This window comes from Pipistrellus hanaki (assembly GCF_964339955.1).
Source record: "Pipistrellus hanaki genome assembly, chromosome: 8".
Classification (NCBI taxonomy): domain Eukaryota; kingdom Metazoa; phylum Chordata; class Mammalia; order Chiroptera; family Vespertilionidae; genus Pipistrellus; species Pipistrellus hanaki.
The window spans coordinates 56,958,561-56,984,270 of record NC_140510.1 but is presented as its reverse complement, the minus strand read 5'-3'; the positions used below and the strand labels follow the sequence as shown (position 1 = coordinate 56,984,270).

Sequence of the window (25,710 nt, the reverse complement as noted above, 5' to 3'; positions counted from 1 at the left end):
AGAAGTTTGGGAAACACTGCCTAATAACAGCTGCCTTGTTTCTGAGGCGGGACTGTGGTGCGTCGGGTTGAAGCAGAGAGGGTGTGCATGTGAAGGAGCAGGTGGCTCCTTGTGCTGCTTTTCGAGTCACCTTGGAGCTGGACGCCTTACTTTGTGGGGATGCCACCTGCAGGACCATATACATAGAAATAACACATTGCAAAAGTATGATTTATTCATGCTTAACCTGTTCAGTGGAGATTTCAAAGGCCCTCCCCCCAATTCCCATCCCCCTAGTGAATTTTTTTAAAATATATTTTATTGATTTTGTACAGAGAGGAAGGGAGAGAGATAGAGAGTTAGAAACATCGATGAGAGAGAGTCATCGATCAGCTGCCTCTTGCACACCCCCTACTGGGGATATGCCCGCAACAAAGGTACATGCCCTTGACTGGAATCGAACCTGGGACCCTTCAGTCCCCAAGCCGATGCTCTATCCATTGAGCCAAACCAGTTTAGGCCCCCTAGTGCATTTTTGTCTGGATGCTTGGGGTAGGGTGTTCTGTTGGAATAAGATCCAGAGATTGGTGGAAAAGGAAGGGTGATGCAGAGTGAGGCCACGCCTTTGCAACTTTGAGAATTCCAATAAGTGATGAGAGAGAGAGAGCTGGAGGGATGAGCTTGCCTTAAGACTGTGGTCCACTCCCACTGGCCTGGGGATGGGGGAGAGGGACACCGAGGATATTGCTGTCATTTAGTTGGAAATGGACTTTCGGGTTTGAAGAACACCTCTTTTGCAGAGTGGTCATGATATATGTGCGTTATGGGTACATTAAAGCAAAAGTGTAAAGATCAATAGAATCTTATACAACAAGTCTTGACTTCTGTGAAGTTAGGGATACGGTCTTGACAGCTCACGGGAGAAGCAGCATTCACACAGCTTGGATTGGGGAGCCTTGGGTTGAAATTGCTGACTTCAAGTACACGGATTCTGTTTGAGCGAGAAATGCATCCCTCGACGGATTCCATGGAAAGGTGGGACAGAGTCCAGGGTGATCCAGCCCACCGTGCCTTACTCTCCCTAGCTTCCCAGACAGGATGGCCTTGACACTGAGGGTGGGGACTCTGCTTCCTCCCGTGGGAGCTCTTCTCTCAGGCCTTCCTTTGTCACCTGCTGGTAACCGTTACTCCATTAGGGGCACCGCCGGGACACCAGGAGCCCAGCTGTGCCTCGCAGGGCCTGGTTGATGTCCGGCTGCTTTGGGTTTTCACTGAGAACAATGCCTTTTGTGAATCCAGACGTGACTGTCACCCATTGAACCCCTCCCCTTACTTTAAGAATGGTGGCTCTTATTTGCTAGTCACGATGGCATCTGCTTGAGCTGAATTGTATTCCTCCTGAACTCGTATGTGGGAGTCCTAGCCCCCGTGCCTCAGGATGGCACTGTTCTGGGAGACAGGTGTTTACAGAGGCCATTGGGTTAACTGAGATCGCTGGAAAGGACCCTGATCTGGATGACTGGTGTCGCTAGAAGAAGGGGAGATTAAGACACGGGCAGGCACGGCGGGAAGACCCCGTGAGGACCCGGGGAGAAGAGGACATCTACAAGACACGGAGAGAGGCCTTGGAAGAATCCAGGTCTGCCCACTCCTCGATCTCAGACTTCTAACCCCGGAACTGTGAAACAGTAAATTCTGTTATTGAAACCTTTCGGTCTGAGGTATTGTTACAGCAGCCCCTTCTGGGTTTCAAACAAAGTTCCTAGTATGAACTTTAACATGTTTGTCTGGATAGTCAAGGTCATCACAACCTCAGTAGCTGGTTCAGTATTAATGGAAATTTTTCCTTTACACTTTACCCCTTTTGTAAAATGTTCTTGCTTGTTTTTGAATACCTCCTTTTTCTTTCTTATAAATATACTAGAGGTCCGGTGCATGAAATTTGTGTGCTGGGGGGGGAGCGGGAAGGGGCACATATCCGTCAGCCCAGTCTGCACCTTCTTCAATCTGGGACCCCTTGGGGGATGTCTGACTGCCGGTTTAGGCCGGATCCCACAACTACCTTCCCTGCCAGTCATCTTGTGGTGGCCATCTTTGACCACATGGGGGCGGCCATCTTGTGTGAGGGTGTGAGTCAATTTGCATATGGTCTCTTTATAGGATTTTTATTGATTTCAGAAAGGAAGGGAGAGGGAGAGATAGAAACATCAGTGATTAGAGAGAATCATTGATTGGTTGCCTCCTGCATGCCCCCACAACCTGTCTGGAATCGAACCTGGGACCCTTCAGTCTACAGGCTGACACTCTATCTACTGAGCCAAACCCACTAGGGCTGAACACCTCCTTTTTCTATTAGCAAAGTGTCTTGCTAAAATGAGATTTTGCTTCAGAAATAACACTGCTAACAACACCCTGTGAGGGTTGTCTTCTCAGAAATGTGTGGTTTTCCTAATGCCCAGGCACTAGTACTGATGGAATTGTATCTGGAATGTGTCTGAGGGTAAGAATGTATGGCTTTTTAAGTGAGTATTTCCGTCTTAGGAAAGGAGGGTTACAATGGATTGTCTTTCAGGGTGAAGGTCAAGGTCTGGGGTGGAGGAGTGTCGGGATGCTGGGAGGACCCTGGGTGGGGCAGGCAGAGGCAGGAGAGGGCTCCCGGGGCTCAGGGCTCTCTGGAGGGGACAGGTTACTGTTAGATTGGGCAGTGGGTGGGGCCATGTGGGGCCATTAGGCTTTCAGGGAGGCCTGCCCTGGAGTCGCAGGAGGAGGCAGAAGCCAGCCTGCAGCCTTTGAAGTCTGTGGAGAGGCGAGGGCTCGGCTGGGAGGAAAGGGGGCTGAGGGTTTTGCTCAGCCTTTCCAGGAAACTCTAGAAGGGAAGTGGAGTCTCAGGAGTGAGTTGGGCATTGTCCCTGGAGATTCAAATGCAATGGGAGCCTGTTCGACCCCAGTGTGCCTTGAGCTCCCAGCACCCCATTCTTGGGGATTTAGGTGAGGAGCACTTGTGTGTTGAACCACCACATCTGCCTACCTGCTCCCCAAATCCTTACCACCTGGCTTCCATCTTTTCCTTCCCCTTCCCCTTTCTCTCCCCGCACTGGGTCAGAAGCTGAGTGGAGAGCAGAACCCTGACTCTCTTTTGCAAAGCCTTTTCATGGCTCCCCCAGGCCAGCCGCCTTTTGCCTACCCCTCAGGGCTCCCCTTGGTCAGGTCCCTGCTTTCCTGAGAGTGGAGTAAGGTTGGGGAGGTTGGAGGAGGAGGTGGCACAAAGATTGCTGTGAGGTTGGGCACCTTTTCAACTTTCCTGTGACTTGCTTTCCAGGCATAAAATAGGGATTATAATAGCACCTGCCTCACCCTCACAGGCATTTGGGGAAGAAGAGGGAAGAACTGACAAACATCTGTGAAAGGCTCCAGCTGAGGCCCGCCTTCCCCGTCACTGGGGAGGGAAGGGCATGCTCTCAGAGGTGGCCACCCAAGATCAGCTTTCTTTTCTGTTTTTGTGGTCAGGGAAGAAATGAATCACTCTCTTTGCTGTCTTTCCCTAATCTTTGGAGCTTCATAGATACACTTGAGGGGGAAGGAGTGGGGGGAGGGGACGCTGTGGTGTAGCCTTGTAAACAGGGTGTTAAAGGGGCGGGTCAAGCGAGTCAGCAGACCTCTGCTGTTATTTGCAACTTGACCCAGGCCCTGCTGAGCCCTTTCAGAATTAATGTCCACCAGCCCCTGGGATTGACAGCGCTAACCATCAAGCAGTATTTATTAAGCAGGGCCCAGACAAGGCTGGGATTTAGAGATAAAGTTGGGTCCTGTGTCAAGGACCCTGGTCTTCTGGAGGCTATGTAAATTACAGGTGTCAGGTCAGTAAAACAAGGTGATTGACACTGATAAGGGGTGCTCTCAAGCGTGCACAGGTGTGTGTGTGTGGGGAGGGGGGCGCTCCGGAGCCCAGGCTCCTGTGATGAGTAGGATTAGCTGGTCCAGCCGTCAGTCGCCAGCAGGAGGCGGCGGTGAGGCTGGGTATGGTGAGCTCAGGACTGATGTGAGGGAGAGAAGCATCCAGGGACGCAGCAGACAACGCACATTGGTTCTGAGCACCGGGGCAAATGCTGGTGTACGCCATCGCCTTTCTTTCTAAAGTTGCCGAGCTTTATGTAGATGGTAATGGTTACCTATTCCACATCCAACCCTGTATCCTGCCCCGCTACATAGTCACATTTGATTGTCACCTCTTCCCTGTATTGTCATCACCTTACTGCCCACGTGAGCCTGGTCACAGAGACTCGGGCCGTTTTCCCGAGGTCACACAGGGCTGGAATCACCGTGGCCTGCAATGGAGCCCAGCTTCTTGGCCACTCCCTGCAGCGGGTGGGCGGGGCCTGGGATGCCAGTGAAGGAGTGACAGGGCATCTGAGCAGAATTGTGCCCTGTTTGCTCTGGTAACCCAGAGAAGGATAAAGAGGGTGGGCAGTGGAGGGAGGAGTTCGGGTTGTTGGGAGGTGACTGGTAGAGGCTGAAGGGCATGCAGATGGAGGCTTCTGCTTCTGTTTGTTGTTGTTGTTTGTAGTATTAAATAGAAAGTAATTGAGTATTTTTCTGTGCTGGCCCAGGGAGAGATGATGGTGACTGATGGTACCAGGTGTGTTTGCCAACTGCGAGTAGGAGAGATGGTGTGGTCGGAGGCCACAGTGAAGCCGAGCTTAACGCATCTTTGCTGTGATGTTCTCAGGGAAGGCAGCAAGTTTGGGTAGCTGGTTAGGTCTGAGGGGCACCAGGGCTGCAGTGGATCTGCAGGGTACCAGTGCCCAGCCCCTCAGGTGGGCCTCATGAAGTAGACTGGGGGGCCTCCCACAGTTTTCTGAAGGTGTGGAGGGCCCGTCAGGGGCCAGGTCCCAGCTGGTGCTGCTGGTCCATGGACACATTCTGAGGAGCACCTGACCGTTGGTCTGGAGTTGGGGGGACGGGGAGCCCAGGTGGTCTCAGAGACAGCAGGGACCTGCAGAGTAGTGGCTGGAGTAGACAGTGTCATGTCTCTTGCTGGGGGGATGCACCCAAAAGATTGGGAAGGAGAGGATGTGTTAAACATGTCTCCTGACAGGTGTAGTGGAGTCTGGGCAGCAAGGATGGCCAGGGTGGAAAGTTGTGGGCAGAGAGGGGGTGGTTGGAGCCCTAGATTGCTGAATAGACAAGTCAAGGGCGTGGCCGTGGGAGGAAGCCCTAGAAGCACAAGGAAGGGAAAGACCCCTGGAGCTGAGGAGGCAGGTGACCTGGGTCCCCATGGATGCTGAGCGCCCCTCTGGGTGGAGTGGCTGTGAGGGGGTGGCAGCAGGAAGCAGGAGGCCCAGGGGGTGTCACGTGAATCCCGGCTCTGTGTTTACTCCCTGCCAGGACAACTCGTAATGTCTTCGATGGTTATGGGACTGACTCACGGACGGTAGTTCCCAGAGCTGGAAGGATGAGGCTCATTAACCTTCTTTCCAGACCCGGGAAATCTGGTGCTGGTTTGTCACCAGCCAGATCCCTCCCCGGGACAGAGATGGCATTGGAGAGGAGTAAAGACTGAAGAGGGGAAATTGGCCATGGCAAATGTGTCTATCACCCCACTTCCTCCATGGACGATTCTGATGGTGGTGGTGAGGCTTTTAAAGGAGGCAAGCAGAGCAGAACGTCATGGTCAGGGGAAGGAGCCCTGTAACCGGCCAGCCTCTGTGTGTGTGTCCACCCAGCATCTTTCCCCTGCAGGGACGCCTCCCCTGCTCACTGCAGGCTGGTTGCTGATAAGACACCATGTTTTATTCCTCTCTACTGTGTCAGATCTGATCCCCGTGACCCACTTCCCCTGTCCCCCCAGATTCTAACGCAGATTGTAACTACCGAGTGAAGTAGGAAGCCACCAGCCACCGCGCGGTTATCCTCCGAGCCTGGGACCCCGAGCGGGTGACAGTGGTCACCTGATTGCGGTGGGGGTGGGGGGGGCGGTGGCAGGACTTGGTCTTTGAACGGGCACCTTAGTCATATTCTTTTCGACATTTAGAGAAAAATGTATCAAACCATCAAGTCCTCTGGGCACAAATAGAATCCCAGATACCTCTGCAGTCAACCCCTAATGTGACGTGGAGGTGGTAACTGGTAGAGGCTGAAGGGCATGCCAGATGGTAATGGTTACAGATTCCACATCTGTTGGCTTCTTGATGGTGACTTTTGTCACAGTACTGATCCCCGTTCCCGGGGCATTCTTTGTGACCTCGATTTCTATTTCCATAGAAATCCAGGACTTGGCAAATCTTTGGGGTGAGTGACTCTGGAGACAAGCCTGGTAAACACCAGATGTCACACGTTTAATTGGCAGTGTCGGAAGTGGGGCTCCAGGCCTGCTCTGAGGGGCCGGGCAGACTCTTCCCTGTGTTTTGATGTTGGAGTGTCTGGACGACGCTCCTGCAGATGTCATTAGAGGTGGCCCTTCCCATGGGTCCCCACGAGGAAAATGTGATCAGGTCGGTCCTGCCTGCCCTCACAGACCGGGGAGCTTAGGCCACGGGTAGGAATTTCTTGGTTTTCCTCCACACAGATTCCAGAGCTTCCCTGCAGCTGTCCAAGGGACAGGTGCAAAGTGTGTGTTGCCCTCGATTAAATCCCTCTGACTCCTCGGCCGAATCTCCGCAGAGAGCTGGGGCGGAGGACCGCAGGCAGTTCGTTTTGTTCCCGTAATGGGACGGCTTATAGATTTGGCTTTAACTTTATCTTCAGGCACCTTTGTCTGACACTTAGAAAGAAAGGTCAAAGGCCGCCAAGAAATTGCTGACATTTTCCTTCGTTTGGGAGTGAGGAACTACTCATGACTGACACTTAAAAAAAAAAATTAAGACTCCTGCCCAGCTGGTGTGGCTCAGTGGTTGAGCATCAACCTATGAACCAGGAGGTCACAATTCAAGTCTCTGTCAGGGCACGTGCCCAGGTTGTGGGCTCAATCCCCGGTTTGGGGCATGCAGGAAGCAGTTCATGATTATCTTACATCACTGATGTTTCTATCTCTGTCTCCCTCTCCTTTCTTCTCTGAAATAAAACATATTTTCAAAAAATAAAGACTTCTCATTTGGCATACTTAAGTGGATTATGAAGTTTCAGTATGGGTGTAGATGCTTCCTATGGGCTTGCTGTACCAGGTGTGTGCAGGGAAGAACACGGGGCTGGAATCTCTCCAATCCCCACTGTGTGGCCTTGCCAGGTGGCTCCCACGCAGTCAGCTTCTTTATCTGAAAACTAGAGGCCTGGTGCACGAAATTCGTGCAGGGTAGGGTCACCATGCCTGGCGTCCCCGCCTCTCGGCGGCCTCCTTCCCTCATTCCCTCATTCCCTCAGCACCCTGCCGCTGCCACTGGTTGCCTGCCCCGCCCCCTGGTGGTCAGCGCACGTCATAGCAAGAAATCAAACTCCCGAGTGGACAATTAGCGTAGTATGCTTTTATATAGGTAGATGGATTTTGTTAAACCCTAGCTTGCAGTAATTTCCATGGCTGTTCACATTTGCAGAGGATGGAGTTATGCCCCTGACCTAGTGCAGGAGTGACATGGGAGGGGATGGTGTGAGAGGCAGCTCCAGCCCTGGGTCCGTTGGCCTGTCTATACCGGAGCCTAGGTCCCTGCAGGGGCTCCTGGAGGGTGACCCAGCGAGCTTAGCTGAGGTCACAGGTGTTCTCGGTGCTTTGTCTCCTCCACAGGGAGCTCATGCTCAAAACCTTCATGCACCTTGCATAGGACATTTCCCAATTAAAGGTAATATGCTGCTTTAGATTTTAAAGATTTAATGTTGGCAAAACTTTAATTTTTTTTTCTCTTCCAGCATTTTAATCATGTTCACGAGATGCTTCTACCAAATGTCATTGGTGATGTGTCTGTCATAGAGTGAGGACCCACAGCGTTCTCAGCTATCACGATAGCTGTTCTTCCTGTTTGGGGAGGGATTCCTGGAAATAATGGCTTCTCTTTTCACTGGAAGACCTTTGTATGAACATATTCAGAGTCAGGGATTCAAGGAATGGTTGCACAAAAAAATGGAGAGGAGGAAAGTTAATGTAAGGACGAGGGAACCACTCACCCCTTTCCACGGGTGTCTTGCCTGTCCCTTTGAAGTAGTGCTTCTCTACCGGTGGCATCGCCCATGCCCCACCCACCCACCCCCACTCCCCGCTCTCCCAGCCTCCTCCCCGCCAGCTATTTGGCAATGACCACACATTTTTGAAGCAGACAAGGAGTGATCCAGCTTAGCATGTCCACAGCGTGAGGTAGAGATGCCTTGTTCTGGATGAAGGCCAAGTCCCACCTCCCTTTCTGAAGACATTTTTGAGTATTTTGGTGAGAAATAATAATTTTCTGTCTGCCTCTTACCTACCTCTTTTTTTCCGTAACACTGTTTCCTAGGTGTTGATATATTTGTGACCACTGCCCCACCCCCACCCCCACCCCAGCACCCTGTCATTGCGCAGGGTGCTCTGGGCGGGGTCAGGGCAGTTCACACCACTGTCTCCCTGCTGGACAAGGGAAGACTGTCCAAGCAGGCAGGCCTCTTGCTGAAATATTGCCAGTCCATTGACGGCTAGGGCAGCATTCCCCATCCATCGGTCCGGCGGGTGAAGGCTCTGCGAGGACCGTGTGAGCGCCACACCGCTGCCCCACTCAGGGTGCACGACGGTCAGCACCTCGTAGAGCTGTCTGTCCTCTAGGAATCCCTGGGAAGACAGCCCAGAGATGCCCGTTGTGGGCGGGACACTGAGCTGGCCGCCAGGTACCGCTGCGGGTGGATCTTTGATTCCCTCGATGCCCACCCCACCCGCACTCACCCAGCACCCCTGGCCTCTCTGCACAGCTGCCTGATCCTCAGATCCAGGGATGCCTTTGGACAGGAAGTGTATTCTTTCTTCTAAACTAGGTCAGCCCAGATTGGGTTTTGACAAAGAGTGCTGACCTGCTGTTAGTCTCACTTGCGCCTAGAGCACACGGTGGGGCCTCCTGTTAGAATGGGGAAGATGTGGAAGGTGGTGTTGGTGTGTCTGTACACGACACGCAGCCCCGTGGCCCCTTGGGTGGAGACCGCACGGCCGTCCTGGAGGAAAAGGAGGCGGGATGTGGGTGCTCAGAGGACCTCCCAGCGTTCCTTCCTGCTGGATCAGCATGTCCTGGCCTGAGACCCACACTTGTCCTCCTGTGACTCAGAGACTGGGGTCAAGTCCTTTCCTCGTTTACTCTTCCACTTGTGGCTTCCAGTTTGTGAAAGGAGAAAAACAGGCCCCCTATGAGTTCAGCCCAGGCAGGGGTGAGTGCAGGAGGGCTGTCGGTCTGCAGAGCTGAGCTCAGAAAACTTTCCTCCTGAAATGATCCAACTGAGTCTCATGCCAAGAGGTAACACATGAAACTGCTCTTGAAACATAAATATCTTTTTTTTTTCTTTTTTAAAAATCCTCACCCGAGGATATTTTCCCATTAACTTTTAGATGGAGTAGAAGAGAGGGAGAGAGAGAGAAACACTGATGTGGAAGAGACATGTTGATTGGTTGCCTCCAGCACATGCCCTTTGGTGAATGGGCTGATGCTCTAACCATTAAGCAACACCGGCAAGGGCTCTTTTTGCTTCTTACAGCATCTGTCAGTCATCCCAATGCAGAAAAATAACCTTTCCCGGGGCCCTGACCTGGAGAAGAGGCTCTTTGCTGGTTCCTGGATGGACCTGCAGGGGCCAGGGCAAAGCCCCTGATTGGCAGCTCTCTGTTGCCCACAGACTGGGCTCTGCTAATACTGCAAGCATGATTAATAACCGGCGAGATCTGTTACTGGGAAAGTCAGGTTGAGTTGCATTTGACTGCTGACTACCCGTGGTTTCCTTTAAGTAAGGCTTATCAGCTCTAGTAACACTTGTGAAATAGCATTCTTGTGCAGGGCGTTTAATTTATAGGCAGTTAGAAATGGCCCAGAACAGGGAAGTCATGGAAGGGTGGCCAAAGGATCTCATAAACTTGGAACTGGGAGAGCGAAGCCAGCTGCCAGGGTGGTGAAGGGGTGGAGACGGGGCTGATCCCTGCCCTGGGTCCCTCTGCAGTCCTTCCTCCCCTCCACCATGGGGTCCCAGCAGCACTGAGGTCTGCCCACCTGCTCTCTGGTGTGAATGAAACAGGGAGACCAACTACAGGCTTTTTTTTTTTTTTTTTTTTTTTTTTGCCAACATAGTGGTATATTTCATTGCGTGAAAAAATTAGAAAGTCTAGAGGGTCCCATTTAAAAGGCAGCAGGGAAATAAAGCATAATGCCATCTGAACATACATAGTAGGATTATTTTTATTTAAAGGCAGATCTGGCTGCATAAAGGGGATTTGGAGTGACAGGTTCTGTCTGAGCCTCTGATTCTGTGCATCGGAAGAGCCCATGTATCCAGGGCAGTAGGGAGAGGCGGTTCTCCAGGATAATCAGTCTAGACACTAAGGTGTAATGTGAAATTATTACGACTGGGGGAGAAAAATCAGGGCTCCTTTGCAAGATGGGAGACACTGAAAAGTAGTGGCCAGACACATTGGGCTGTGGCTGAAAGAGGTTCCCTCCTTCAGTGTCTTCTAAGATTCGGTGTCATCTAAGGTGGATGGAATGGAATCTCCTACTCTGCCGGCTGCATCCTCCTACGGCTAAGGGCAAAACCTGGGCTGGATTTTAGACAACCAATACTAATTGGAAGACACTCCCAGCTACCAGCGGTTCATTATTTGGGCTCTGAAGGAATACTATTTTATTTTTTTACCTTGGGCCCTGAATGACTCAGATAAGAAGATGTATTATATATCTTGCTATGGGCCAACTAATTTATATTAAAATGATCTCAATAGTTGAAAGTTAAACTGTGGTCTCATAGTGGGAATGGGCCTCAGGGCTTGTGGGAACTCTTAATTCTGATCCCACCATTGCCCCTCACAGAGCTCCCTACCTCTCCTGCCTCTAGAATTGCTGAGCACCAGTTTTTCTGCTTACAAACTGGGTTGGCCTTTAAGTCCATACAGCTGCTGTTGTAGCATGGCTTTTGCCAATCTTAGTGGTGCTCACCTATTAGAAAGAGTGCCGGGTACTGTATCCTCACCTAATCGATGTCCTCCTCTCTGTTTTTTTCATGTTAAGTCACTTGGCCTTGAGAACTGCATCATTTTTCATGAATTTGTGAATTCTTTAGGGACAGAGGCCCTGCCTTCTTAATGCTCAGTGTTGCAATAATAAATAAATGAACAAACAGAAGAATGAGTAAATAAATGAAAGCTTACTGAGATGCTGAAGTCTCATTTATTTCATTAGTATCAAGTTCAATAATAGTCACACATTTGTTCCTCTCTTCATTGCCAAGAAGGCAGAACTCTGACACTTACTGAGACCACAGAAATGACATCGTAGCATGGGAATGGGTACAGGCAGTGTGACCCCAAGACCCTGGGTTCAGCTCTCAGCAAATAGCTAGCTGTGCATCCTGGGGGAAGGTGCCCACCCTCTCTGGGCCTCTGCATCCCCCTAACTTGATGGGCCCTAGAAACCTCGTTCTGCCTGGCTCTTACTCTTGAAGTTGGTGGTTCTTGGGTCTAAACAAAGAAGGCTTTTTGTTGAAGCTTAAAAGGTAAGACCCCTCTGTCCCAGGGCCCCCATTTTGCACTGAGGACATGTTAGAAGCGTTTCTCCTGAACTTTGGGTGCTAGAAGCTGGTGGACAGAGCTTAAGACCCTATGAGTAGGAATCACATTGTTGAGGTACAGCCACTGAGGGTGGTCAGATGTGCTTTAGAGTGTTGTGGTGTGTGCTTTTAGCAGACTTTATTTTTAAGAGCAATATTGCACAAAGTTACACAGATTTCCCATAGTCCCCCGGCCTGCACATGTACATGGCCTCCCCCATCACCAACACCCTCCTCCAGAGTGCTGCATTTGTTACAGTGGATGAACCTACATGGACTCCTCACAATCACCCAGAGCCCAGAGGGTACATTAGGGCTTACTCTTCTTTTTTTTTTTTTTTTTTTTTCAAATACATTTTTATTTCAGAGAGGAAGGTAGAGGGGAAGAGAGATAGAAACATCAGTGATGAGAGAGAATCATATTGCCTGCATGCCCCCTACTGGGGATTGAGCCCACAACCCAGGCACGTGTCCTTGCCCAGAATCGAACCCAAGACTCTTCAATCTGCAGGCCGACACTCGATCCGTCGAGCCAAACCAGCAAGGGCTGGGGTTCACTCTTGGTGGTGTACATTCTGTGGGTTTGGACAAATGCATAATGGCACGTACCCATCATTAGGTGTCGTACAGAGTATTCTCCCTGCCCTTTTAAGTAAATAAATTGAATCAACTCGAAGTCTTTCTGATTTATCTCATTAAATCAGAACATTTCATTTCACTCTGAGGTGAAACCCAGGTTTCCCAGGTCATACCCTCCTTCCTAAGAGCCCTCAGGACCCACCTCTGTTCTTTCAGTGCCTTGAGCATGTCAGGTGCCCCATACTCATGACTGATGAGAGGAGGGGCAGGCGGCTCCTGCAGACGGTCCTGGAACCCGGAGGACCACCTGGCAGGAGCACTGTCCCTAGAAACAGCCCCTGCACCACCTTTGGCATGTCCTTGCCCAGAGAAGGCCGCGGAGCCTCCGGTCTGATTGGTGGGAATTGTATTTAGGACATTTTCCTTCTGAAACTTCAAGACATCACGAAGAACTAAGACTGATCAACTATGTTAGAACCCTGTACTGCACCGGGTAGTGTCAGGAACCACGATTATAGAGCCACGAGGCGGCAAATGGAGGGTTTGATGGAAGAGTAACTCAGCGTTCCTATTAATGGTAAATTAGTGCTCACACAGCGCCCAGCACACAGTTTCTTATCGAAGTTAGTTCTCACAAGAGTGCTAAAATTTAGGCACATTTTCTTCATTGCCATTTTACAGGGGTAAAAACGGAGGTGGCCAGGAAGTGGGCAAGCCTGGCCAGGACAGGCAAGGCTCCTTTCTGCTCTTAACCAGTGTGTTCTCCTGCCTGTTGTCCAGGTAGCAAGTGCCTTCCTGTCCAGAGCCTTTCCCCACACATTGGGAAATTCCAGGAGTGAAGCACAGCCACCTCAGAGAGCTGCCATCACCACCCCTCTTTGTTCTCTCCTTCCTGGGAGTGCACGTGTTCCTGTGCAAAATTAGGGGGTACCTAAAATGCCTTTTTTATAACAAGAAAATGGAATCAGCTAGCAGTCTTTCCGACTTGAGTCACGATCTTGTCAAACACCGTGGTTAGGGGAGGTACTTCATACACCAGTAGCGGGTGAGAGAGGATCCATTTTTGCAACCATGTCGAGTTTTGGTGTCAGGTTAGTGTTCAGATGTTAGTGTTCAGGCAGGGCATCAAGTGGACCCCTGGAGGCTCCGGTCCGTGCGGCCCGATCCACCCCGGTGCTTCGGTCTGCCCGCCGAGCCGCGCTCCCGCCGCCACCGCCGCGCTCCCGGGACCTGGCGGCCGGCTGAGCGCGCGCGGCCCGCGGTCCCTGCACGTCGTCCCCCCGCCCGGGAGCGCGTTTCCATTTTAAACCGCCGCCCTCCCGCCCCAAGGCAGGGGCGGCGCAGCTGCCTGCCTGTCTCGGGCTCTGGGAGTGGCGCAGGCTCCGGAGCCGCCGAACTGTGCAAAAAAGGCCCGAAGATGCGCGCCGGCCGCACGCCTTAGACAATGAAGCCGCGGGCGCCGCCGCCGCCGGCCCCGGGCCCCCCGCGCCGCGGCCGCACCTGCCGGCCAGGCCGCCCCCGCTGCTGACCGCCCGCCCTCCCGCCGCTCCGCCCACCCGCCCCGCGGGCCCATGGCTGGGCGCCTGGGACCCGGAGCCCCGCACTCGTGCCGCGCGGCGCAGGGGCCGGCGGGCGCCGGGGGCGCCATCCCTGCCTCCTGAGCGCGGCCCTCGCACTGAGCAGGGGGCGTGGGCCCTCTCCCGGCGCGGCCGCTCGCCCCGCCTCGCCCGGCGACCTCCCGATCGCGCGTCCCGGCCGGTGGCGCCGGATGCAGAGGAGCCCCGGCGGCGGGCGGCGCGGCGGTGGCTGCGGCCCCGGGCGACATGTACCTGCTGGACGCCAGCGGCGAGCCCGCGTCCCCGCCCGCGGACACGATGCCGCGCGGGACGCCCCCCAGGAAGACCGTGTACCGCATCTCCGTGACCATGGTCCGGAAGGAGCAGCTAGCCGCCGCCGCCGCGGGCCCCGATGGCTCCGACCCGCGTCCCGCTCGGAAGCTCCGGCCTGGGCGCTCCCCGGACGCGCCCGGGCGGCTGGTGGAGGAGGAGGAGGAAGAGGCAGAGGAGGCTGCGGCGGGCACTGAGGACCCAGAGGGCCGAGGACCCCCGCGCGCCTGGGACGTCCGCACCTACCGCGCCCGCAGCACCGGGCAGCTGGAGCTCGGGCGGCTTCGGCCGTGCACACGCGGCTCGGAGCCCGCGGGCCTGGCCGGCAGCCCCCCGGCCGTGGAGCGAGAGCCCAGCCCGCCTGCGCCCGGCAGCAGCCCCGACGTGGAGGGGGTCCGGACCGCGCCCCTGCGGCGGAGCCTCAGCTTCAGGCACTGGAGGAGCGGGCCCGAGGCCCCGCGGGGGGAACGGGCCCCGGGCGGCGGGCGGCGCCACAGCAGCTCGGCGGCGAGCCTGGCCTGGACTCCGGGTGGCGAGACCGCGGCCGCCGACCCGGTGGCCGTGGCGGTCCCCGAGCCCGCGCCCGCGCCCGCCGCGCAGCCCGCCTCGGAGAAACGCAACACTCTGGACGTGGGCGAGGTGCTCAGCAAGAACGACGCGCTCTCGGACCTGGAGCGCTGGGAGCGCAGCAAGAGCAAAAACCGCACGCTGGACAACAGCGACCTGCAGCGGCTGGAGCGCGCGCGGGCCGCGGCCGCCGGCCCCGGCGCCGCCTCGGAGCGCCGGCTGCTGCGCTTCTTCAGCGGCATCTTCGCGCGCAGGGACGGTGCAGCCGGCGGCGGGCCTTCCCCGAGGAGCGGCGCCCTGCGGCCCCGCGGCTACTTCAGCCTGCGACGCGCCCCGGCCGACGCGCACTCCTCCAGCGCCGAGAGCATCGAGGGGTCCCCGCGCAGAGGTGGGCAGCGCGGCCGGGGCGGGAGGGCCGTGGTGGGAGGGAACCTTCGGGCCCCGCGGCGGGCCTGCTCAGCCGCGTGCGCTGGACCTGGAGGGCGGCTAAGCCTTCTAAGGGATCTGCCCCCTCTCCGGTCACCCGCTGCACCTGGTTGTGCAGGATGTGAACCCGGGTACTGCAGTGTCCCCCAGTCATAATAATTCTGCGGCGTCTGGGCATTCTTGACTGGCCTGGCTTCCAGCCGCGTGTGGCTGCGCCTTGCAGGGCTTGTGATCTAAGCTCCTGTGAGCCTGTCTCGGGAGAGATCACCTTGCCAGGTGGTACCTTTCTCCCGCGGTGCTGGCACAGGCCTCTCGGCCCGCAGGCTCAGGGAGCTGGCACCTGGGATACCTATGGGCTGCTCCACGAGGCCAGGCCTTGGGCCAAGGCTGCCGCACAGGTGGCGCCCTGGTGGGGAGAAGGAGCTTTGCTCTCAGTTGAATGTCTTCCTCCACCACCAAGCCTGGTGTCCTTGTCAGGGCTCTCTGGAGATGGTACTGTGGGTACTGTGCTGTGGCCTCGGCTGTTTGCCGGCTGGCACCTGTTGTGCTTGGTCAGGGATGTAGGCCTCTCTTCCTGGTCACGATGTCTGGTATGCAGGCAGGGAAATCACAGCCTGGAAGCCTGGCCTGAAATCTTAGTCCTCTGCTCCCGTAGGCCCCCTGACTAGGACCTTGCAGGGAAGGTTCCCAGGAGGTGTGATAATATTCTGGTACAAGAATCCGGTAGCTTCTGATAGTGTTGGGATGGGGGGGGGGGGGGTCAAGACCCTCCAGAACCTGCAAAACACAGACCCCTCTCTCCACAGAGTGATGCCTGAGCATCACTCTGCAGGAGGAGGCAGGGTGGGCCAGGGAGCCTCTGAGGGGGAGGGCGAGGAGAGATCTCAAGATGCAGTCACCCATGCATTTCCCCAATGAAAGGTCATAGGCCGTCAGTACAGCACTGTTGCTGCTACAGGTAAGGCTGGTAAAACGCCGTGGTGTGGGAGCTTTGGTTAGAGACTTCCAGCTGCCAACACACCTTCCTCCTGGAGGTCACCAGTTACCTGTCTGCCTGGGGGTGCAGTAAAACCAGCCAATGCAATGAAATTGCTGCTCTCGACATCAATATTCTTAATTGAAGACAAATAAGGTCACCTTCTCATGTGCTTCCGATGATCCTCCAAATGTGAGAATATTTGAAACCAAGAAGTTGAATGTGCAATTGTGTTAAAATCTGATGTTGTTCTTAGTGAGGATACAGTATAATGTACCTGTTTCCACACTGGCATTAGTTTATCTTATTGGATTTTTTTAAAAGCAGTTACTTTATTATTTTCCCAGCAATTTGAAGCATGGTGCATGAATCCTTTACCCACATGTGGTCGTGTAATCCACACCATCCATGTCCATACGTACCAGGGATCTTGCCTTGAAGAGTTATTTGTCTGCAGGTGAAGCTGGGTGAATGATGGCCTTATCAAATGATCAGTGTCAGTGGTGTGGCCCATACATTTCACCCCAAAGCCTCTCTCAATTACAATTGATGTTCAGTATTATTTTATACCAGAGGCCCGATGCACGAAATTCATGCAAGGGACTTGGCCCTTGCAGCCCCAGCTGCCACCACCCTCTGCAGGGCGATCGATCTCCGCTCCCCCCCCCCCCCCCCCCCCCACACACACACTGGTCGATCCAGAAGGTCGTTCAGCCACTGTCTGGTCTAATTAGCATATTAGCTCTTTATTATATAGGATTAGTTTCAGGTGTGCAACATAGTGGTCAGACATCCATATAATTTACAAAGCGACCCCCTGGGTACTTCTGGAACCCACCTGGCACCAACCATAGTTAATACAGTAGTATTGACTGTGTTGTCTGTGCTGTACTTTATAACCCTGGAACTGTTTTGCACATCTTGTGTTTTAACCTGCCTTGGGAAACTTGTGTTAGGAGGCACCATGTTTGACTCCCAACCATTCCCCCATCCTTTCCCACGTGCTCTGAAAATACTTAAAAATCCTACTAGTTACTTTGGTTTGTATAAAGTTGCTACTTCCCTTTGCTTTCAGTGGAAGTTGAGGCACGCAGCCTAGGCCCCCTCTAATAGTAGGCTTGCATCTTTGCTCTCACGGGCTTTGTAGAAAATAGTAATTACCGCCTGGGTTCCAGACAAGCATGCCTCATTGAGGGAGAGGGCGAGGGAGAAGCACAAAGGATGTAGAATAAAGGTGGCCCTTGTGGTATCTGTTGATTCCAGGTAAAAGCACTGGCATTTGGGTGTTCCTTTTTGTTCAAATGGATAGATAGTACGTTTGAAATACTAAAGGTGTGAAGTCTGTTGGAATGTTATCCTCTAGAACAGTGTTTCCCAAAGTGTGGTACGCGTACCCCCAGGGGTACGCATTGCACCGGAGTTTGGTGGGGATATGCCCTGCACCCTGCTTAGCTGCGCCTAATTCTACATTCTCATGCGTACGAGGGGTACTCAGCATTACGAAAATTATAGAAGGGGTACACATATGTCAGAAGTTTGGGAAACACTGCTCTAGAGCAGTAGAAGATAACAATAGTAATAATTGGATTAGTGCTTGGTTTGTTTGTCCCTTGTGGCCAATCCTCAGGGTGGAGTTACTTTGGTCTGAGGCTAGGGTTGTGGGTTGTGTAGCAAAGCCGAATGTTAATGAACTAGGTCACAGCACACACAGAACTGCAGGACCTTACTTTATCCTGAAGTTCTAGGTAATGACAGAGAGGCCACCTTTTTCACCTGCCTTCAGCTAACATGCCTGAAATGCCATGGTTCTTAAGATACTTATAAGATCATAGTGTCCTTACAAGTAAAAAGTACCTCCCCCACAGCTTTCAGGCCTCATTTTATGATATACTTGCCCACATTTTATATGTCGGCTTCCTATGACAGTTTTTCATAATTTAGGTGCTAATTAAGTGAGGTTATGACTTCAGGGTAAAAATCTCTAAGGCAACAGTCTGACACAGTGGCACAGGCCCGCTTCTCTGGGAATGGCAGGAGGCTGCAGGTGCCCAAGGCCTCGCCCACAGCCGGGCCAGGAGGGTGAGCAGGACTCGGAGGATGTGGATTTTAGCGAGGTGCCATGGTGCAGGCTCCAGAACGCGGCCTGTGTGGTCGGCAGCACCCTGCCACAGGCACTGATGATTTGTAGCCAAGTCTGAGATGTTCACGTTCAGTATGATAAATGTTTTGCCACCAAGAGTCTGCTAAACACTTTTTTTTTTTTTTTTGGCCTTTTTGGATTTCAGAATAACAGATCAGCTATTGTGGACCCATGATGTGAAATATATATACATACACATACACATATACATATACATATACATACATACACACATACACACATACACACACACACACACACACACACACCTTGTTTCACTAGTTTCTTTAAATCTTGGCCACAATATTAAAATTTGAAGTTTCTTAAAGTCTAAAGGAAATTAGAGAAGATTGTTCTCAGGCAGGCTCTCCTTTTGTTAGACTCTTTCAGCTTAGGGAAGCAAGATGGTTGGAGTCTTGTTTTACGTCACACACAGGCCTCCACATCACACACCTGGGATTTTCCCGTGTTCTTAACTGGGCATCTGGGTGGAAGGTTTGAAGCTCCTACCTTCTTGTCCTTTGGTTCACATCTGTTTAGGGCTCTTTCTCTCCTTACCCTCTACCGCCGTGTATGACAGTCACTGCCCAGAGACCCAGGGCAGCTGGTCCTCTGAGGTACACAGCTATGAGAGCCCCGGTGTCAGGTCAGGGGCAGCTTCCTGTCTCCTGACACACATGTATCAGGCAGTCTGTTTGTTGACACAGATATCATTTCATACAAAGAAGGATGGAATGATAAGTGACTCATTACATTGTAGGGTGTCACTGTCTGTGTCCCAGGCAGCCTGCTAACACTCTTGGAACCGGCCAAAGGCAAGGCCAGTCCAGAGCTGCACGTGTGTTTAGGGTGCTGTGTTGCTGTCTGGGAGGATTGATTACAGCAATAAAATGATTCGTTGATAGCCCTGACTGGGTTTATTAGCATTTTAGATGACTAATTTACAACTGATATTTGACAGCATTTTTTTTTTTTAGGAGAGGCTTTGTTCTTTAATTTCTAATTCCCTTGATTTGTATCCTTTTCTGTAACATGATCGACTATTTTATACAGTTTAAAAGAATAAAAAACTTCAGTGGAGAAGGAAAGGAAGCAGCAATTAAATGAACCAAATTACTGAAATAACTGGATGCATCTTAACTTTTAAACTTGACTTGTTACAGAAAAGGAGTTACAGGTTTTAAAGAAACAATGTAACTCAGCTTCTCATTCGAAACATTTTGAATTAATTACATACTCAGTATGTAAGTGTTTACTTGCTAGTTTAGGAATTCACTTGCTTTTTTTTTTTATAAATGGCTGCAGATAGCAGCTTAGGGCACCCAGTTTTGCTGTTGCTGCTATAAAGTTGAAGTGCTCCCCTGGTGACGGAGAGCCTGCTTGGGATACAGGCAGAGCGGCTGAAGGTCAGCCACGCGCCTCTGGGCAGACACCAGAGGCAGGGGCTGAGTCTTGCTGTGCTTATTTCCTCCAATCAGAGCCCGAGTTACAGCATCGTCACCTGTTAGCATCTCTCTTCACGTCAGCCTGGACTTAGGTTATACTGCCACCAAAGGAATGCTTACAATTGCATCTGCTAAAGGGGTTCTCCGGGTGTAGCCTAGACCCAGTGCAGTTGTTTGCTAGCTATACGATTAACAAATACCTTTCGTTTGGTTGTATATGAGCCAACTATAAAGTACCGGCACTACTTTTATTTATTTATTTTGTTTGTTTTTGAGTGGTCTTGTTTTTCTGTTGCGAGAACAAACACTGAGTGTCTGTGGTGTGTTCTGCAGCGGGAGCAGGGCCCAGATCCTGTCTCCAGCGGTCAGTACCGGTTGGGGGACATGAGGAAGTTCTAGTAAATCACAGCTTCAGGGGACACTCGGGAGATATGACTGTTTCTCTGCACAGCACACCGCCATTGGTGCACCAGTCCCAGTGTGATCTTGTCTGCCAATTCTAATAGCCAGTCCCCCTTGGGCAAGAAGTCCCTCTTGTACTGCAGGGTTCAGAGCATTGTGCTTGGCATGTAGATTTTTGACAAATGCTTGTGGGAGGGATCAATGAGAAGACATGGGGGACACAAATAAAGGCAACAGATATCCATGAGCAGAAGAAGGAGTTAATGAAGACCTCACAGCGGGGTAAAATGATTTGGGTTTTACAGGATCAATAGGAGCTTAACAGATGGCATAGAGGAGATTCTGTATGAGATTGGGATTTCTATAGTTAACTCCTCAGAAATCATGTCTGTTGCCCAAGTCTGTATGATTAAAACCAACATCGAGCATTAAAAAGGATGTTATATGTTTTCCACAATGAGTTTTACAAATTTTTTTTTTATTAGGTTTCTGTTTTCTATAGGAAATTCACTTTAAGTTTTTGGGCTCCCCCCCCCCCCCCCCCATAAAGATTTGAAATAATTATATCAATTTAAAATGCTGTCACAATGAGCAAATTAATGGACAAGTGAAGGTTCTGGTTATGACTGTGGTTGAGTTGGGCCATGTACAGCTGCAGTTGTATCTCAGGTGATGCTCAGAATTGGTGTTAAGGTAGGCAGATTAGCATAAAGAAGGGAGATCTGTCATCATCACCTAAGTGTCATCTGCCCATTGCTGTTTTGGTCTAGGTTTGGTTCAGCCCAAATTGGAGTCCACCATGGTATTGATGTTGACTTGTTGATAGGTGCCTGCCTTCGAAATTATGTCTCATCTATGGCAGTTGATGGAGGCATTCACATTTGCCCTCTTTTCTCCTGTTCATTCACTTAAGACATTACTGTAGATGCTCCTATAACTTAAAGAATGTTAGTGCATGCCTCTTCAGTTAGCTGGTCTGAATTCAAGGCTAGGTCTTGGCCCCTTGCTTTCTATTTTCTCCTGTTATTTTCATTTTTGTAGTTGGCTTTGGTACTTACATCACGAATGGATGTGAAGACTCATACAAACACACCTTCCCTATGTCAGAGGATGGGAAGGCTCCTTACTCGTCGGGCACCAGGGGGTGCCAGCCAGAGGCCTGTGGAGGGAGTCACGTGGCTGTCCTTATCTCATGGCAGTAGTTGGAGGAGGCACATTTCAGTTGGCAGGAGTGAGAAGGAAGAGGAGGGTTACGCTCGCACACAGCCCGCTGTTGAGATGGGGCACAGCTTCCGATCTCTTCCTCCTGTGATCTTTGGGCCCAGGGTTTGTGTGACATAGTGAGTGACTGTTTAGGTCCACACACAGGACCGCTCCCTTTTTTCAGAGGACGGTCTCTGCCTACCCGCGTGTACACGTTTCTCTGAGTGGATGTCCATTCGTGTAAGAGGGTTCTCAGAGAGTCTTGTGCGCCCTCGTCCTCTGTGCCTGTCATTGCAAGGACTCCTTTCAGCCTTCCCGCTGACTGTCGGACACTTGAGAATTGACTCCCGAGAACAATGCCCCCAGCCCCTGCCTTCTCCGGACACTAGATCAGAATTACTCAGACAGGACTTCTTCAGCTGTGGGGTGGGGGATGGTGGGTATGTATCCAGCCAGGGCCCTACCACCATAGAGATCCCCGGTGGAGTTGGGGATGCTCATCTGTAACTGCTTTCCTGCAACTCCAGTCCTGCCGCCTGAGAGCCTGGCACAGCTCCGTGGGGCGTGGCAGAGCTGAGCGAGGCGGGCCTTCCGTGCCACAGCTCGTCATAGCTCCGGGATACGCGGATCTTATCGCTCCGCTCATTGTAGCTGCCGAACAAGAATCCCAAGCTTCTGAGAATCTGATTGTGCTTGCAAGGAAGAGCAGAGGCCTAATCGGCTTTCCTGATCTGGTTCGTGGAATGTTCTGCAAACCAACCTCCTTGCATTAAACCTGCAGTGTCAAGACCTGTCTCCCAGTGTTTGAGAGGCAGACATAAGAAGGACCAGTTGCTACTCAGCACTGATGCGTGCAGTGTCCAGGGAGAGGGATGTGTGGGCGCCACCTCTCACCAGCAGAGCTGTCCCACTCTGCAGCACCTGCCCGCTTCCCTGGGGGCGTTCCCTGTCACTGGAGCTTTCACACAAGGCCAGTGGGGGACTCTTCGAAGGGGAACTGTGTTGGAGCAGTGACTGCTACTCAGCCCCCCACCCTCACCCCCACCCCCACCCCCCGGCGGCTTGCAGCCTCCGGAGCAGGGAGCATCCACGCGCTATATTCATCAAGTTTGTTCAGTGCAGTGGAGTGGAGTAGAGGTTACTTGGAACTTTCCATGTTACCTTTGGGTATTGAGGTTTTCTGATGTATGTAAGGATACAAATGGTGGCATTGAACCTGTGCTGGTCTCCGGCTGCCCCTCTGACTCTTCTGTATAGGTCTTCCCCCTTGATCCACGGGGATACAACCCCCACGGATACCTGGAGCCTCGGAGAGTACCAAACCATTGTGCACTGTTTGTCCTAGGCATGCATCCTTATAATAAAGTTTAATATGTAAACCAGTCACAGCCACAGATTAACACTGACTAGTGATAAAATGGAACAGTTATAACACTATACTGTAATAAAGGTGAGTGACTATGGCTTCCCTCCCTTCCTCCCTCCTCCAGCCCCCCCCTCCCTCTCCCCTGATGCGATGGATGGTAGCATATACAGCATGGGGACGCTGCACAAAGGATGACTCCTGAGCCCTAATGAGATTTCATCACGACACTCAGAACACCAGGCAGTTTAAAGCCTATGAATCTTTTACTTCTGATTTTCCCCCCCAAAACACATCCAGACCATGGCTGACCACTGGTAACTGGAACCTGGGGAAGCGAAACCGTGGTTAAGGGGGGACACCTGTCCTGCCATGTCAGGCACAAGCACTTGATCGATGAAGACCCGTCCCAGAGCCACTGAAGGTTCCTTCGTGCCGGGAAGTGGCCCAGGGCAGCACCAGGTCCTCCTGGCCGCAGGGCCCCCATGCCCAGTGAAGGGGAACCCAGCCTCTGAGAGTGAGCGTTATTTCCAGTACAGGAACCTGGGCATTTGCCATCAAACACACTTGCCCTCGTAGGGCAGTCAGTGTTCTCTATAGGAGATTTTTGTGGCATTTCCCTTTTTATTTCAAGTCTTATGATGGATACTGGTTCACACAGAACGAGGCCGAGTCTCCGGTTCCATCGGGTGGAGATCTGAGCACTAGCTTTCCTGGGTGGCACGCTCTCACCAACACCCTCCACCCCCGGGGAGTTCATCCTCAGGCCTGCGTCGAAACCCTGGCTGCGATTTGTAGTAAATGTGATGCGTGATGTGCGTATCTAGGGCCACATAGATTCTAGAAAGGTCATTTAGGTACCAGGTTAAACTATTGTTGCTGTAAGAAACGCCCAAACCTGTAGAGCACCTTTATGAGTTTACTTGAACCAAACCGTTGACATTGCCAGGGTGCAAGCTCCTCCGTGCTCCCTAGAGGGACAGTTTCAGTTTGGAATTAAGGGCAGAGCAGGGGAGATTACCTGAGGTGGGAGGAAGGAAGGCGGGGATTGGATTCCGTGGTGTTAACAAGATTTTGTGCTTTCTTTGGTGGGTACCGCTCGTTTCAAAGCCGTGTTAACCTACCCTGTTTCCCCAAAAATAAGACAGTGTCTTTCTTATATTAATTTTTTTTCCCAAAGTTGCGCTAGGTCTTATTTTCAGGGAATGCCTTATCTTTCCATGCGCTAGGTCTTATTTTCGGAGGATGTCTTATTTTCGAGGGGAAACACGGGTAGGTGCACAGAAACCAAGGCCAGGGCTTGCTTAAGGCAAAGATCAACCTTTTACTGAAGTTATGAATCTGGGACCTCCCACTGAGACCTGCCCAGTTAGGCACTGATGATCTGATCACGTTGGGAGTGGAATTCCCACAGAACCCCTTTTCTCATCCACAAAACCTATTCGGGGGTGAGGCTCTAAACTTAGATGTATTTGACGCCTGTTAGTTACAGTTTGAGGAAACATGCAGATAAAATGGCGTCATGTATGCCTGGTGCCCAGTGCTTGGACCATTTTGTTTATGTGGTCTGTCAGCTTTTCACGTTGTCACTCACAGGAAGTAGGGATTCACTGTGACATTTGCAGGCCGATGTTTGCAGAGTGACTGGCATCACCAAGGGAAGCACATGCTCTGGGAAGGTAGCTGCGTGTGGCAGGAGGCTGTGCTCTGCTCAGACCCGAGGCCTGACCGTCGGGGTGTGTAGCTGTGGGGCCCTGTGCTCTCTGTGTCAGAGTCCTGGGTGTGCCTGTTGGAGTTTGGGCTCCTGGGTGGATATTGGAGAGCACTTTCCTTCAGCCTCCAGTTGTTCCTGGAGCCCAGGAGGGTCCCATTGGCGCAGTCAGCTTTCTCCTTGCCAGCCTGTGCCTGGCACACGCTCCTGGCCCGTCTGCCTCCCCAGTCCCTGCAGCTCAGGCTGCTCTCAGAGAGGTCAGGTCCCACGAGCCAGACTCTGCTCAGGCTGCCGTTGGAGCATGTCCAGTTTCTGGGAGGCGTGGAAGTGGGCACTGGAGTTCTTTTCTCATGGTGAGGTTGTCATCAGGCAGGTGTGTATGGCGGCTCGTACCCATCAGGACCATCAGCTCCCCCAGTCCTTTTGGTCCCGCTGGGGGCTTTGCTGCTGTTGAAATGAAATTCAGTATTTCTTTTCTTTTAAAAATATATATATTTCTATTGACTGCAGAGAGGAAGGGAGAGGAAGAGATAGAAACATCAGTGATGAGAGAAAATCATTGATCAGCTGCCTCCTGCACGCCCCCTACTGGGGATCGAGCCCACAACCCAGGCATGTGCCCTGGCTAGGAATTAAACCATAACCTCCTGGGTCAAAGGTTGGTGCTCCACCTCTGAGCCATGCAGGTAACGTTCCTCCAGAGGGCCTGGCAGTGAGTCACAGACTTTTTTGTGGGGAGGGAATGAGCTCTGGTGACAGACTGCTGGGGGTGGGGGTGGGGAGGCAGAGGGCGTGCACAGCAGGGTGTGACCGAGGCCCTGGGCCCTGTTCTGAAGTCTGGTGCTCCTGCCACCAAGCTGCTATTTGAGGAGTAGGCCCTTGGTGCCTATTTTTAGTCTGGGTTTGTTGCTGTGTCACAATAAGGCAGAAGAGGCGGGGCACCCTGGGGAGCACTTTGCATACGTCCATGCCTTGGTTCCAGCAGTAGCCCCGTGAAGCAGCTTCTGTCCCCTGGTCAGTAGGATGGATTGGCCCTCTGGAGAGATGCCGGATAGAGATGTGCGGACAGGTGGAGTGGATAGAGAGCTTAAGCGCTAAGCCCCAGGCTGCCTCACCAGTCACCAGCTCCAGGGCCCTGCTGTCAGCTGGCAGGTGTCCTCAGACCTCTGCCTCCCTCTCCGCCCTGCCATGAAGGATCTGTACCGTTTCCCAGAGGGCGGTTCCTCCGGTTCAGAGCGGGGTGTCGGTGGACTCTTCGGCATGCCTGTGCGTGTGTGCACCAGGTGTGCCTGGTCGGATCTCGCCTGGGGAGACTTGGCCGGCAGGGCTGAGCCTGGGCTCTCGGAGC

General features: G+C 52.4%; 1 protein-coding gene across 9 annotated transcripts in view; it reads left to right on the top strand.

The window, feature by feature from the left end:
• The window catches only part of AGAP1 (ArfGAP with GTPase domain, ankyrin repeat and PH domain 1), a 392,780-nt gene that overhangs the window by 100,115 nt on the left and 266,955 nt on the right, over positions 1-25,710 (top strand). The window contains exon 1 of one of the 9 annotated variants that reach the window (XM_084892382.1): positions 13,401-15,084. The exons of 5 other annotated variants lie outside the window; for them this stretch is intronic. In XM_084892382.1, coding sequence (XP_084748508.1) covers positions 14,067-15,084 — 1,018 coding nt within the window. In that variant the 5' untranslated portion in view covers positions 13,401-14,066. Of the gene's footprint in view, positions 1-13,400; positions 15,085-25,710 lie in introns of those variants that run through there. 3 more of the 9 variants (XM_084892379.1, XM_084892380.1, XM_084892381.1) reach the window with 3 other exon arrangements.